General features: G+C 35.7%; 1 protein-coding gene across 1 annotated transcript in view; it reads left to right on the top strand.

Annotated features, from left to right (window-relative positions):
• The window catches only part of LOC103257341 (26S proteasome non-ATPase regulatory subunit 1), a 76515-nt gene that overhangs the window by 8202 nt on the left and 52470 nt on the right, over positions 1-15843 (top strand). Inside the window, exons 5-9 of the mRNA XM_008055067.1 lie at positions 3142-3347; positions 5130-5273; positions 7626-7852; positions 12987-13047; positions 14036-14164. Of these exons, the coding sequence (XP_008053258.1) occupies positions 3142-3347; positions 5130-5273; positions 7626-7852; positions 12987-13047; positions 14036-14164 (767 nt within the window). The remainder of the gene's footprint in view (positions 1-3141; positions 3348-5129; positions 5274-7625; positions 7853-12986; positions 13048-14035; positions 14165-15843) is intronic.

Below are 15843 nucleotides of genomic sequence, written 5' to 3'. Positions count from 1 at the left end.
GAATATTGATAATTTTTTTCCAGTCTACAAGTGGTTACATTGCCACCATTTTACAAGTGTGCTTTTATTCTTTTATTTATTTTTATTTATTTATTTATTTTAGTTGGAGTCTCACTCTATTGCCCAGGCTGGAGTGCAGTGGCATGCTCACGGCCACCACAGCTTTTATCTGCTGGGCTCGGGCAATCCTTCCACCTCAGCCTTCCAAGTAGCTGGAACTACAGGCATGCGTCACCATACCTGGCTTATTTATTTATTTATTTTATTTTTTTTTTGAGTTGGAACCTCACTCTGTCACCCAGATTGGAGTGCAGTGGCCATTCCCTGCCACCGCAGCCTTGACCTGCTGGGCTCTGGTGATTCTTCCACCTCAGTCTTCCGAGTAGCTGGAACTACAGGCGTGCGCTACCACGCCCGGCTAATTTTTTGATTTATTGTAGAGATGAGGTCTCGCCAAGTTGCTCAGGCGGGTCTCGAACCCGTGAGCTCAGACAATTCACTCACCTCAGCCTCCCAAGGCGCGGGATTATAGGCTGAGCCACTGAACCCGGCCCTGGCTTATTTTTTTATTTATTTCTAGAGATGAGGTCTCACCAAGTTGCCCAGGCTAGTCTTGAACCCCTGAGCTCAGGCAGTCCTCTTACCTCGGCTTCTCAAAGTGCTGTTTTTGCAGGCTTGAGCCACTGTACCCGGCCTACAAATGTGCTTTTAAACAGGACTGTTGGTATAAAGTACTGTGCGGTGGTAGATACCTTCCCTTTCTCTAAATGCTGTATCATCTTAGCTTGCAGAAGGTGATTTTTGATCAGTAGATCAGTTCTGTTTGTATCTTTGTGTAAAAGTGGAGTTCACCCTTCTAGTCATGTAGGTACATTTCTTAAAATGTCAGTGAGATTTTTTTAAATGTCCCTTATGAAAGGAAGTATACTATATAGAATTTGGATCTTCCCAGGATTTTCCTAGGATCTTACTGAATATCATAAACAGTACCTCCAGAAAATTTAAGACTAGTAAATTTCCCATTTATGATAAGACTTCAGTTGGGAGCTAGGTTTTAATTATAACATAAACCTGAAACATACTTATGACATAACCATACACATGATGAATGAGAGCATAGATCTCATTTGAAATCTGGGAGGTACTTTTTTTCCCTTCAGTTAAAGTAATCTAAGGAAAATTCCCCACATGTTCTAATTTTGTAGTTCCTCTCTGATGAGGTAGGGGTGATGTTTCCTCACTTAACTGTAGTTTGTTCAAAACGCTCATATTAGAGCTTAGTGAACATTTTCTACAGCTGGAATTATTTAAGGTCTGTTTTGTAACTGCCACTTTGTTCTTATTAAGAACCTGAACCTTCATGGTTCTTCCTGAATGGCATATATTCCAGTTTATAAAATTCATGCTTTCCTTCAGAATACAGATGTGTTTAACATGGGTTATCAAGTGGGCCAACAACTATTTATGCTAGTTCAACTTATTTTTTTTTCCTGGAGCTATAGTTTGCAACTGTTTTATCTTGTCAACTAATAAATAGGACATGATTTATTTCTCCTTGAAAGAGAGAGAAACCAGTGAATTATGGAGAGGATAACTACTGTATATGTCATTCCCTGTGGGTGGCTATTTACCTTCTTTATGAAGGTGTAAGGCTGAGGGAAATGCCCATTTTTGGTTGTACTTAGAAAGTTTAAGGCATGATTGCAAAGAAATATAACTATGTTGCAAACAAACGAGTGTTTCTTAGCAGATATACTATTGATATCCTTCAGCATGTCACCCCCCATCCACCCAAATCATTGTGAAGTATGTAAGCCAGATTTTGCACATATATTATTGCATGAATTTTCAGACACCCTACCTCACATTGAGACAACAAATATAGTCATGTGCCACATAATAGCATATTTACTGTACCTTTTCTATATTTAGATATGTTCAGACATATCTATTTAGCATTGTATTACAATTGCCTGCAGTATGCAGTACAGTAACATGCTTTACAGGTTTATAGTCTAGGAGCAATAGCCCATACCGTATAACCTAGGTGTATAATAAGCTATACCGCCTAGGTTTGTAGAAGTACACTCCATGGTGTTCACACAATAACGTTGCCTAATAATGCGTTTCCAGAGTATGTCCCTATTGTTAATGCATGACTGTTTTTCAACTGATCTGCTACCATTGCTGGAAAAGTTTTGGGAAATCTTAGGAATTATCGTTCAAACCTGTGGCACATTTCAGTTCAATTCACAATTGTTCTACAAAGATGATTTAAACAGTCCTTAATCTCAAAGTTTCATTAATGTGAAGAAGTCTAATATATTGCTATGTGCTAATTGCTATAATAGGCTTTTTAAAATATCCTCAATAATGGCAAATGTTTGTTTTGTGAAAGTAAAACAGCAGCTGTTTGTTAGGAACTCTTTTGAATAACAATCAGGTAGAGTATTATAGCTTTGATTAAAATAAAGTAACAATAAAGAAACAAAATAGAAACTTTTTTTTTTTTTAAAGACACAAGGTCTTGCTATGTTACCCAGGCTGGTCTTGAATTCCTGGGCACTAGCGATCCTCCCAACTCAGCCTCCTGAGTAGCTGGGAATACAGTCACCTGTCACCACACCTGGCTGATAGAAATGTTTTGAGCCGGGCTTGGTGGAGGCTTTGGGAGGCTGAGGTGAGTGGATTGCCTCAGCCCGCAGGTTCAAGACCCGCCTGGACAACTTGGTGAGACCTCATCTCTACAATAAATAAAAAAATTAGCTGGGCATGGTAGCGCGTGCCTGTAGTTCCAGCTACTTGGAAGGCTGAGGCGGAAGGATCGCCAGAGCCCAGCAGTTCGAGGCTGCAGTGGCTGGGAGTGGCCACTGCACTCCAGTCTGGGTGACAGTGAGACTCCAGCTCAAAAAAAAAAAAAATTTTTTTAATAATGTCAGCTTTATTGGAGTTGGTGTATTATCCTCCAGTGTAATCATTATGAAGAGAACAATATTAACTTGAATGTATCAGTTCTGGCATTTCAAAGTTTGCTTACTGATTGTTGTCATCCCATAAAGTATGTGATTATAAATGCAGTTGTTTTTCTGACAGTTTACTCCTATTTACAAGGTAATCAGAGGTATTTTATTTTCTCTATAGCAAAATGCATTGATCACTACACCAAACAGTGTGTGGAAAATGCAGATTTGCCTGAAGGAGAAAAAAAACCAATTGACCAGAGATTGGAAGGCATTGTGAATAAAATGTTCCAGCGATGTCTAGATGATCACAAGTATAAGCAGGCTATTGGCATTGCTCTGGAAACACGAAGACTAGACATCTTTGAGAAGACCATACTGGAGTCGGTAAGTAAAGGAAATCATTTTAGAGATTGTTGTTGGGGCATCAGCAAAGCAAGTTATTTAGACCGAAACTCTGATAGGTAGTAAAAAGAAAATCTAGTTTAGAAATAATAAAGTGCTCTTTTGCCAAATGTTTTATTTTTATATTTATGTATGAACCTCGGCTATGTTTTATGTCCATAGACTGTCTGCTTTAATCTTACCACATTTCTTTATTCCTTTAAGTCTTGTATGGGGATGTTGTTTTAATAACTTTTTAAGAAGACTATAGAAATAAACTATTATTTTGATGCATTTTTTTAAGGTTAAAACTGCAAACTAGATTCCTAGTTTGGGGGTGTTTTGCAATAATTAAGACAATTATAAGTCACCAACAAAAGTGGTCAGAAAGGTGCAAGGCAGAGTTAAACGAACATTGATCTGCAGGCCCACTTTGCTTCATGAGCTTGCTATTTCTCTCCATGAGCTAGCTCTCTACACTCCAGTCATTTGACCTCTTTTTATCTCCTAGATGAACCTAGCCCCGTTCCCCCTGCCAAAATTTTTTTCCATTCCTTTCTTGACCTGTTTCATTTCTGCTCATGATTTAGATCTCAGCTCAACTATTACTTGTTTGCAAAGAAACTATCACTTGTTTGTTTCTGTTGATCCTAGGAACTGGGAACAGTTCTGTGGTTAATCTCATGGAGCCCTGTATATTTCTGATGTCAGAACAGATCTTCTTAAAATTGTAAAGAAGGAAAGAGAAACTCATGCATAGTATATATAGGATTTGCTACTACCGTAGGTTTCAGCCATCCACTGGAGGTCTTGGCATATATGTCCCTTGGATAAGGGGCATTCCTGCTGTAGTGGCAAACAAGACCAACAAAGTTTCTGACCGAATAGAACAGTTCATTGGGGAAATCTAGAGGAAGCAAGCAAACAAGTATGTAAGGTAAAGGAGTGACCAATGTTTTTTGGTTTTTTTAAAAAGCAAAGTAAGAAGTGTACCTAACTTTGCATCCTGGTGCACATATGGCTATAACTTAAGTTATATGAAATAATACCTGCCCTTACCTATTGTGATATAACTCTAATATTTAAATTGTATTTCAGTTTTTTTTTAAATTGCAAGTCACTCCATTAAATTGATTTTGTTACACATTGGGAAGTCACAACTTACTTTTTGAGAAACACTCATGTAGCTTTCAGTATGTTTGTGTTGAAGAACTTTTATAGGATGGTATCTCAACTGTTGGGGGTGATTTTGAGAACCACAAGGTAAATACATAAAGTCTAGTTCAAAGTTTCCTCATAGGAAGAGCACTAGATTGATGTAAGTGTTCAATACCTGAGTCACTCAGCTGTGTACAGTTCTGCCACATGTTTCCTGGCTGGCAAGTGAGTAGAGATAGTAAGTCATGAGGGAGTCTAGTAGCAAGGGAGGAGGCAGAAAGACTTCAACAGACACAAGTGAAAAGCATAGCCATTCATTATATGGACAGTTGTACATATCTTTTTTGTAAGTATTAACAGCTTCACTCTATTATAGTATACTTTGTTCATATAGTGATGGTGCTGAGTGATCACAATATTGTTTTCAGTGCATTTTTTTCATGAAATATGAACATATGTAGTTCTTCTTTTAAGATTTTCACCTAAAATAGTTAAGAAATTTAAAGTTTTTATTGTTTAAGAGGTTTTAATCACTAGCTGCCTAGGTTGACTAAAGAAGTTAGATTAAAATAATTCGTTTTAAATTAACATAACATTTCAATAACCAGATTAAATGATCTCTTTCAGAATGATGTCCCAGGAATGTTAGCTTATAGCCTCAAGCTCTGCATGTCTTTAATGCAGAATAAACAGTTTCGGAATAAAGTACTAAGAGTTCTAGTTAAAATCTACATGAACTTGGAGAAACCTGATTTCATCAATGTTTGTCAGGTAATTACATTATATACCATTACATTGCTCTACATTGTGCTGGGCTGCATTATACCACATCACATTTTATTGCATTACGTTACCATAATGGCTTCATATGTATATCTCAGTTGATCTTCACAACAATCCTATGAAGATAAGGTATGTGACTTATATTCCTTTTTGTTGATAAGAATCTCACAACACTAAAAAGCTATTTTGTTATAATGCATTTTATGTGTTGTTTTTCATTTTGAAAACAATCTAAATCTTTAAGAAAATTTTAGAAACAAGCTATAAGAGAAAATAATAACAGTACCTATGCTATACTATGTCATCCTAAAAAGAATTAAAAATGTAAAAATTATATATGGTTTCTTTACCCAAACACACTAAACTTTTGGGTATATTCATATATGAAGAGATAGAGAAAGGATACTCAAATGTTTGGTGTATTTTTATCCTCTATACTTTTGAAAAATTTAGGTAAAACACTGTTTTTACAATGCTTTTAGGCCAGGCATGGTGGCTGAGCGCTTGTAATCCCAGCATGGTGGGAGGCCAAGGCAGGAGAATCCCTTGAGGCCAGGATTTCGAGACCAACCTGGGCAACAAAGCAAGTCTCAGCACCTCAGGAGGCTGAGGTGGGAGGATTACTTGAGACCAGGAGTTCAAGGCTGCAGTGAGCTCTGATCATGCCACTGTACTCTAGCCTGGGCAACAAAGTGAGAACCTATCTCTTAAAAAAAAAGAAAAAAGCCGGACTCGGTGGCTCAGCCTCTAATCCCGCGCCTTTGGGAGGCTGAGGTGAGTGGATTGCCTGAGCCCACAGGTTCGAGACCCGCCTGGACCGTGAGACCTCATCTCTGCAATAAATCAAAAAACCAGCCAGGCATGGTAGTGCATGCCTGTAATTCCGGCTACTGGGAAGGCTGAGGCGGAAGGATCACCAGAGCCCAGCAGGCGAGGCTGCGGTGGCCGGGAGCGGCCACTGCACTCCAGTCTGGGCGACAGAGTGAGACTCCAAAAAAGAGAAAAAAACTCAATGTTTTTTAAAGAGTTTGAGACAGAAATTGCCTGAAGGAAAAAATATCTACAGAATTACCCAAAGTCAATTTAGCATTTAATAGTACATTTCCTTTCAGTTTTCTCCCTGCAGGGTTTTGGAGTTTTGTTTGTTTTTAAATAATTTTTAATAGGTTTAAAAAAAAATGAAAAAAATAGTAGTTGCCTGCCTTCTTCCTCTCTGCATTTTAGTTTTATTCCTAAGAGGCAGTTTTATTTAAACTGTTTTGTTCCTTCTCCTTTCATAATTTAAAAAAAAATTATTGTACATTTAAAAAATCTTTTGAAAGGGTGCATTCACATAATTTAAAATTTAAAAAGAACCATGGGGTATACAATGAAAAGTCTTCCTATTCGTTTCCTCCTCCTATGAAGTTTCCTTCCCTGGAGACAAATAGCGTCAATTACTTATAGCCTTCAACCTAACATTCTTCCATGTTCTCACTCTTCACAAACTTCTAACTCTTTTTTGATTGTTTACTAGTAATCCAGTGTATGTACTTTGCCTTAATTAATTTTTCCCCGATTATTGGATATTTTTGTATTATTTCCTGTTCTTAATTTATAATGACTTTGATTAATGTGTTTATTTGAAATTGAGTTACTTGCTGCCTAAGGGAACAAGAAAGTTTACATTGAGTCTTTTTTTTCTTGAACTTTTAAATTTTTTTATTTTGAAGATGTGGGGTACAGTTCAGGGTTAGGTATACAGATGTTCATTATGCAGTTACCCTTGTTGATGAGGTGTGTCCCCTCTTCCCCAGGCAGATTCCCACTGCTGCCAATCCCACTTCCCCGCTCCCCTCCCATCAGTTTTGAATTGAATTTTTTAAAAAAAATTCTATCTTTATTGGATAATTTTGTAAAACATATGACAGATCATAAGAGTAATAAGAGAAATGCTTCAAAATGATAACTTTAATATCTCTTGTCTTGACCCAGAACAATACAGTGTACATTGAATGAATTAATGACTCCATGATATATGGTAAGGCAGAAAATACAAGTTAAGAAACACTTGGGATAAGTTACAGATAAGATTTCAAGAAGCCAGGATTCATTCAGCAACCAATGTTAATTACTGCTAATTACCAGGCACAACATTAAGAGTTGTGAATATAAGTCATATGGATTTTTTTCTAGAAGGCATATGTCATTTTCAGGAAAACTTCATTTATTGTTAGGTTTAGAAATAGAGTGCAACACTAGATAGTCTGCCCTAGTTTGCCTGTACTTACTTTATGGTTTCCTATATTGTTGATTGTCTTCCTTCAATTATTGTATAATTGTTCTTTATTTTCATTTCAGTGCTTAATTTTCTTAGATGATCCTCAGGCTGTGAGTGATATCTTAGAAAAACTGGTAAAGGAAGACAACCTCCTGATGGCGTATCAGATTTGTTTTGACTTGTATGAAAGTGCTAGCCAGCAGTTTTTGTCATCTGTAATCCAGAATCTTCGAACTGTTGGCACGCCCATTGCTTCTGTGCCTGGATCCACTAATACGGGTACTGTTCCAGGATCAGAGAAAGACAGGTAGAAGTATCTTTTTTCTGCATCAGAACTAATTTAACAATCTTTATTTCATTTTGGGAATAGTTAGAATATTCTAAGTAAATATTACCTACTCATTTGGGAATAGTTAGAATATTCTAAGTAAATATTAGCTTTCGTTGGTTATAAAGTCTTACTAGGCTATTTCTCTGCTTTGCACTGTGCTAGACACAGTAAGGAAAGCCAAAGAAATGGACCCTTCTGGAAAAAATTAGAAATGATTGTCTGGTAGGGAGGGCCTACCAGACAGCATGTATGCTATTCAAGTAAATTAAAAATCTCACATGCAATAGGTGAGCTACTTTTTAGACATTTGGGTCATGCAAATCTGGGTTAAACATGTGGAAAGTAAGAAACATTCTCAATTTTTTCTGCTTTTATTAGTACTAAATACACAGATCTCTAATACTGTAGAAATTTGTCTTCTATTCAAATTGATATAGTATTAAATTTTTAAAAATTTTTTGGTATTTTTTTTACACATTTAGACCACTTATTAAAAATATTTGTGTCTTAGTTATGCCTGCTTATTTTCCTTCTAAATCTGTCCACACAGCAGTGAGTATCATTCTTCTGAAATCTAAACAAGATAGCACTCTCTTCTCAACCTCCAAAACCTTCCAAATACATTTCACATAAAATCCTAAGTCCTGAAAGTAACCTACAAAGCCGTACATGATCTTGCCTCACCACACCTTTTATGTAGTCTCTTTTCTTCCTTTTTTACTGTCCTCAAACCTCACTGACCTCGTTGCTGGTCCTCAAATTCACCAGAAATATTCCTGACTCACTAAGGTTTTCTTGAGTTTTAGTTGTCATTATTTGTTTTGTTCCCTTGCTTTATTTTTCTTCTTTGGAGGCCTCCTGTTACAGGGATGTTGGATCTTTCTGACCCATCTTCTGTATTTGTCACTTTCTTTTGAATATTTTTCTGCTTCAGTTTGAGTAATCATTTAAATACAGTAAAACACACATATCTTAAGAATACAGTTCAGTTAGTTTTGACATGTAAACACCCACGTTACCAATACCTCTGTTATCATCTCGGAAATTATTTTTGTAACCTTTGCAGTCAACCACCTTCCCCCAAGGCAAGTACTGTTTTGATCTGTCACCATAGGTTAGTTTTGTCAGTTTGTGAGCTTCATAAAAATGAAATTATAGAGCATGTATTCTTTTGGTTTTGGCTTTTTTCACTCAGGATACTGTCTACAGTATAAATCAGTGATTTTGAGTGAATCAGTAGCTGTTTATTTTTTTATTGCTGAGTAAGCATTTCACTGTATGAATATGTTATAATTTGTTTATCCATTCTTTTACTGATGGATATTTGAATTGTGTCTGCTTGTTGGTTCTGAAGCTGCTTTGAACATTCTTGTACAAGGCTTTTTGTAGACTGATGTTTTTATTTCTCTTGGGTATATTCCTAGGATCACAGAGTATATGTTTAACTTGATAAGAAACTGCCAAAGTTTTCCAACGTTATACCTTTACTTTCTCACTAACAATTCTGACCATTCTGATTGTTCTTTATGTATCTTTCCCAACATTTGATGTTACCCATCTTTTTTTGTTTGTTTGTTTGTTTGTTTGTTTACCCTCCCCGCTCCCAAGTCCTACCCATCTTTTTAATATTACTCCTTCCAGTGGTGTAAAGTGATGTTTCATTGTGATTTTCTCTTTCCTTTTTTCTTTTTTCTTCTTTTTGTTTCAGAGATGAGACTTCACTATGTTGCCCACAATAGGGCTCAGAGGCACAATCATAGCACACTGTAGACTTCAACTCTTGGGCTCAAATGATTCTCCTACCTCAGCCTCCCAAGTAGCTGGGATTACAAGTGTGGACAACTATGCCTGGCTTTCATTGTGATTGTAATTGAAGTCATTTGTCAGATATATATGTGATGAATATTTTTTCCTAGTTTTGGTTTATCTTTTAATTTTCTTAATGTTGTCTTTTTATGAACATAACTTTTTATTTTTGTTAATCTAACTTTCCATTTTGGGGCTCCACCTAAGAAATTCTTTGCCAGAATAGGCATGGTGGCTCACACCTGTAATTCCAGTGCTTTGAGAGGCTGAGGTGGGTGAATTGAAGCCAGGAGTTTGAGACCAGCCAGGGCAACAAAGTGAGACCATGTCTCTACAAAAAAAATTAAGTTTTTGTAAGCCTCATGGTTACAAAGAATCTTGTTATACTTTCTTCAAGAAACTATGCTATATAGTTTTATATTTAGGTCTATAGTAGATCTAAGCTTAACTTTTTGTATATAGTTTGAGACAAGAATAAATGATTTTTCTTCTCATATAGATATCTAGTTGTTCCATCACCTTTGGTTTGAAAGACAGTCCAGTTCCTGTTAAATTGCTTTTGAATCTTTGACAAAAATCGATTTGCCACATTTGTATGTTCACCAATTTTTGTTGTTGTTGTTCTTTTCCATTGATCTAAAGACATACCTTGGCAATATTGTGGGTTCTAAAGCACCACAATAAGGTGAATATCACAATAAAGTAAGTCACATGGAGTTTTTGGTTTCCCTGTGCATATAAAAGTTATGTTTGTCCTATACAGTGATTTATTAAGTGTGCAATAGCATTAGGTGTTTAAAAAAATTGTGTATGCCTTAGTTTAAAATACTTTGTAGCTTTAAAATGCTAATGATCATCTGAACCTTTAGCACATCTTAATCTTTTTGCTAGTGAAGGGTCTTGTCTCAACGTTGATGGCTGCAGACTGATTAAGGTAGTGGTTGCTAAGTTGGGATGACTGTGGCAATTTCTTTTTTTTTTGAGTTGTAGTCTCTTTGTTGTCTAGGCTGGAGTGCAGTGACTTAGGTAATCCTTCTGCCTCAGCCTTCCAAGTAGCTGGAACTACAGACTTCCGCCACCATGCCTGGCTACACTGTGGCAATTGCATAAAATAAGACAGCAGTGAAGTTTTTGTTACATTGATTGACTCTTCCTTTTACAAAATATTTCTCTGTAGCATGCAATACTGTTTGATAGCATTTTACCCACAATAGAACATCTTTCAGGATAGGAGTCAGTCAGTCAGTCCTCTCAAACTCTGCTGCTGTTTTGTCAACTAAGTTTATGAAATATTCTATATCTGTTATTGTCTCCAGGAGTAGATTTCATCTCAAGAAACCACTTTCTTTGCTCATTCATAAGAAACAACTTTTTAGCCATTCAACTTTTATCATGAGATTGTAGCAATTTAGGCACCTCTTCAGGCTCTATTTCTAATTCTAGTTCTCTTGCTATTTTCACCGCATCTGCAATTGTGGCACCCCAGAACAATTACAGTGGTAATTCCAAAGATCACTGATCACGGATTAACATAGATATAATAATAATGAAAATGTTGTTATAATTATAATGAAATAAGGTAAGAATTACCAAAAGGTAACACAGACATGAAGTGATCACATGCTACTGGAAAAATGGCACTAAAAGACATGCTCAAAAGGCAATAAAATACAGGTATGCCCATATTTCTCTTTCTTTATATCCATACCACTTTCTCTATTACTAAAGCTTATGGTAAATTTTGCAGTCAGATAATGTAAGACCTTCAGCTTTGATTATTTTCTTTTCAAGATTATTTTGACTATTGCAGCTCTTTTGCATTTCTGTTAAGTCTTTGGGGATTCTAACTGGGATTGTGTTGTGTAGCATATCTTTAGTTTGGGGCACGTTGAAATCCCGACAATATTGAATCTTGTAATCCAGGAACATTGTGTTTTTCTTTACTCAGATTTTCTTTATTCTTTTCCCAGCTGTGTTCTAAGATCTTAGCGCAGAGATTTTGTGCATCTTTTCATAGATTAATTTCCTTCTATTCCTAAGTATAATTTATTTTTTGATACTCTTGTTAAGCGATATTTTAGAATTTCTATTTCCGTATTTTTGTAGTTGTATATAGAAATACAGTTGGTTTTTTATATCAGTATTGAATTCTGTGACCTTGCTTAAGTCACTTAATAGCTTTAGTAAATTTTTTAAAAAATCGATCCTTTTATAGAATCTTCTTCATAAGAATCTTTGTTATCTGGGAGTAGAGGCTATTCTACTTCTTCCTTTCTAATCTTTACACCTTTCCCCTTATTTTTCTACATTGGCTAGGATTCCCAAAATATTATAGAATGGAAGTGATAAGAGGCCACATTCTTCCTTTGTTCCTGACCTTAAGGGGATAACATTTATTTATTTATTTTTGATTTAACAAATTTTCTTTCTTCTTGCCTTCTCCTTTTCTTAAGGCATATATGTTGTGTTTATTTGCTCACATGCTCCTTTTGAGTTAATCTTCACTTCTGAAATGCTTATTTTTCTCTTTTATTTCTAATTTTACCCTAGTTCTATCATGTTAATTTCTGAGATTTTCTAATTCTAATATGCAGTATTCTTATATATTTTGTTTCATTTTCTTAATATCGTTCACCTCTTTTGAAATAATTTTTTTTCTTATAATAGTTTATGGATTTTACTTTGATTCTTTTCTGTGGATTATTTTTACTGATTAGTTTTTCTGAACTTTTTACAAGGAAACCTTGTTTAGGATAGTTTTTCTGTTTTCACTGCTCTCTAGAACTTTCTCTTCTATTGTGTTTGTGGAATGTTAAACAAAATGGTGGCTTTTGTTCTGAGGTCTCCTAACTCTGTTTCCTTTGCCCAGCATTTTTTCTTCATGATACTGCTTTCACCTAGGTGGGAGTATTGGCTGGTTAGTTTTAAGAGAAGTTAGGGCCCTGGTTACTTCATTTCAAACTGATTTTGTAGCTAGTGGTGGTTTTTCTCCACCTGACCATGTTTTGGGAGTGAGAGGGAAATTTTATCACCTGTTCTTGTTATATTTATCATGGATTTTGCTAACCTAGTTGCTTTGCATGTTTTTATGAATTTATTTGGGAGAAATTCAATGACTAAGTTGCCTCTATCTTAGAGATGCCTAGAATTTTTTTTTCCTAATGGTAATACGTATGAAGTAAACATTTGCTTGCAAAATATTTTATTTGAACATGGTTCAAATCTGTGGTATAAACAAATTGTCAGAACATTCTATTCAGAAAAGATTTATTGGATTATTGATTGTTGCTTTTCTTCATTTTAGTGACTCAATGGAAACAGAAGAAAAGCCAGGCAGTGCGCTTGTAGGAAAGACACCAGAAGCAGTGAGTATACTTTTTGAAGTTGAGATTACCACCTAACATGTATCCCCACAGTATATTGTAAATTCTTTCCAGTGTATGTTGTATATCTACTTTTATGAAAGTTTATTATAAAATTTAATACCAAAGTTATTTTATAAAAAAGGATTTTCTATAAAAAGTAAAACTTTAAAAATTGGTTCAAGAAAACACTTAGAAGAAACCCAATCCTTAGTTCCTTACCAAAGAATAATCTCTGTCTAAAATAACTTCAAATTACCTGTCACAGGTGAGACAAAATCATGGCCTCTAATAAATGATGACTATATGGGAGGCATGTTACTTTTCGTTTTGCTTTTTTCCCTGCCCTCCCCTCCCACGTGCCCCTGCAGGTTAGTTTTTAATGTTTGTGGTATATGGAAGGGTAGGGTAAATATCAGAGTAGTGGTCTGTTGGTTGTAAATACTTAATCCATTAGGACTTTTGGTTTCTAATGCTCAGATGTGTAAATTCATGTGTTCTTTACCTGGATAGAGAATTGTGTTGGTGCCTTGGTAGTTCATGAGATCATATATGTGTGTTGATTCAAGATACTTTCGATTTTCTCAATTTTGAGTAGAGAGTTTCTCATCTAAAGTATAATTTAACTATGATAAAGTAATTTTCCTGCATGTCATCAGGAATATTTTTTTCAGTTCCAGTTTGAAGAGGTATAATTATTTTTTTCCAGTTTTTTTAATATTAAAATATTTTACATTGGAAGCTTGTTGGATTTGAATTGTATTCTTCCATTAAGCTTTTGTCATATCTTTGTGACATCTAATAAAGAAATAAATTATTCTTCCTCTCCGAATAAATGATAATTGAGTTTTCTGCATCCTATGATCAAAGTATGTCTTTTGTTGTATATATGGACTGTTTGAATTTTACTGGTTTAGGACTGATGAAATAAAGTTGACCTTAGTAGATTTCAAAAACTTTATATGTGAGTTTTCATTCTTTATTTTGGCAGAGTCCAGAGCCCAAGGACCAGACTTTGAAAATGATTAAAATTTTAAGTGGTGAGATGGCTATTGAGTTACATCTGCAGTTCTTAATACGAAACAATAACACAGACCTCATGATCCTAAAGAACACAAAGGTAGGAAATTCATCTGCAATGGAGGTATTTTCTTATATTTATTTCTTTGACGAATGTAAGTACTTATATGTATTTCTTGTTGAATACTTTGTTGTATTGCATTCCTGATTAAGGAAATAAGTATTTAAGTTTTTGTAAAAATAGCAATTAGTAGACCTCTTGAGCTTATTGGAAAGGGAATGGAATTAGCAATGATTGATCTCCTGTGGTTATATTAGTCTCTTGTTAAAAACTTAGTGAATTCTTTTTTTTCTTTTTTTTTGAGTTGGAGTCTCACTCTGTCACCCAGACTGGAGTGCAGTGGCCGCTCCCGGCCACCGCAGCCTCGACCTGCTGGGCTCCAGCAAGCCTTCTACCTCAGCCTTCCAAGTAGCTGGAACTACAGGCGCGTGCTACCACGCCCGGCTAATTTTTTGATTTATTGTAGAGATGAGGTCTCGCCAAGTTGCTCAGGCGGGTCTCAAACCCTCAGTCTCAGGCAATCCATTCACCTCAGCCTCCCAAAGGCGCAGGATTACAGGCTGAGCCACTGAGCCCAGCTTTTTTTCCTTTTTTATCTTAAGGTATACATGTAGCAATGGACAAATAGCACAATCAGAATATTAATATAGTTTATATGTCTATATTTCCCACTGAACCATGAACCCCTTGAGTGCAGATATTCTTAACTAGTTGCAGCCTTTGTTGAGATACTCATCCTAGCAATTATTAATATTTTAATTTTTGAACAGGTAATATAGTTGGTTAAAGTGTTTTACTATAAAAAGGTATATGACATGAAAAACCTTTCTCCCTTCCCTCTCTTATTTGCCTAATACCCCTTTCCAAAGTCATTTATTCTTTTTTTTTATAGTCATAAACTATTCAGTGACTAAAGAGTTGTATAATAATACTTTTTTTCTTTTTTTTTTAATTTGGGGCCTCACTCTGTTGCCCAGGCTGGAGTGCAGTGGCACAACCGCGGCTCATTGCAGACTCAACTTCCTGGGCTCAGGCAATCTTTCTGCCTCAGCCTCCTAAGTAGCTGGGACTATAGGCATGTGTTGCCACAGCTGGCTAATTGTTTTATTTCTTATAGTAAGACTAAGTCTTGCTGTGTCACCTAGGATGGTCTCAAATTCCTGGGCTCAAGCAGTCCTCCTGCCTTGGCCTCCCAAAGTGCTATGATTGCAGGTGTGAGCCATTGAGTCTGGCTGTAAGAGTGCTTTTTGAGACTTTTATAGAGTTTTTACAAATGACAAAAGGATACATAATCACGTAATTTACATTTATGACAATTTGAAGGTAGGTTTTATAATATAGTTTTATTAAAAATAAACAAATTATTTGGTAACTGTCAGAGGTGCAGACCAGAAAAGGTATAGCACCATTTCTTAGGTTACCCCAACACATTAGAGACCTTGGACAAGATGCTGAAGAGAATTGGCAAGTTTAACTATTCAGAAACTGAAGAATCGAAAATCTGCTACCTAAATTCCCACTTCATATCTGCTATTGAGCTTGTGCTAAAATTGCAAATAAAACTATATGACTTACTTGTTTCTATAAACTACTTAGACTTTATAAAGAAATACCCAAAATCAATAATTTAAATGTTAGTTCAGTTTGTTCATGCTTTTACCACAAAATAGGAGCTTTTACTGTGTGTATGAGCATATGCCTGTATAAATACTTTGCCT

This window comes from Carlito syrichta, unplaced genomic scaffold, assembly GCF_000164805.1.
Source record: "Carlito syrichta isolate Samal-C Ts95f unplaced genomic scaffold, Tarsius_syrichta-2.0.1 Scaffold301646, whole genome shotgun sequence".
In the NCBI taxonomy this organism is placed as follows: domain Eukaryota; kingdom Metazoa; phylum Chordata; class Mammalia; order Primates; family Tarsiidae; genus Carlito; species Carlito syrichta.
The sequence above is the reverse complement of the archived record's forward strand: the minus strand, read 5'-3'. Positions and strand labels throughout refer to the sequence as shown.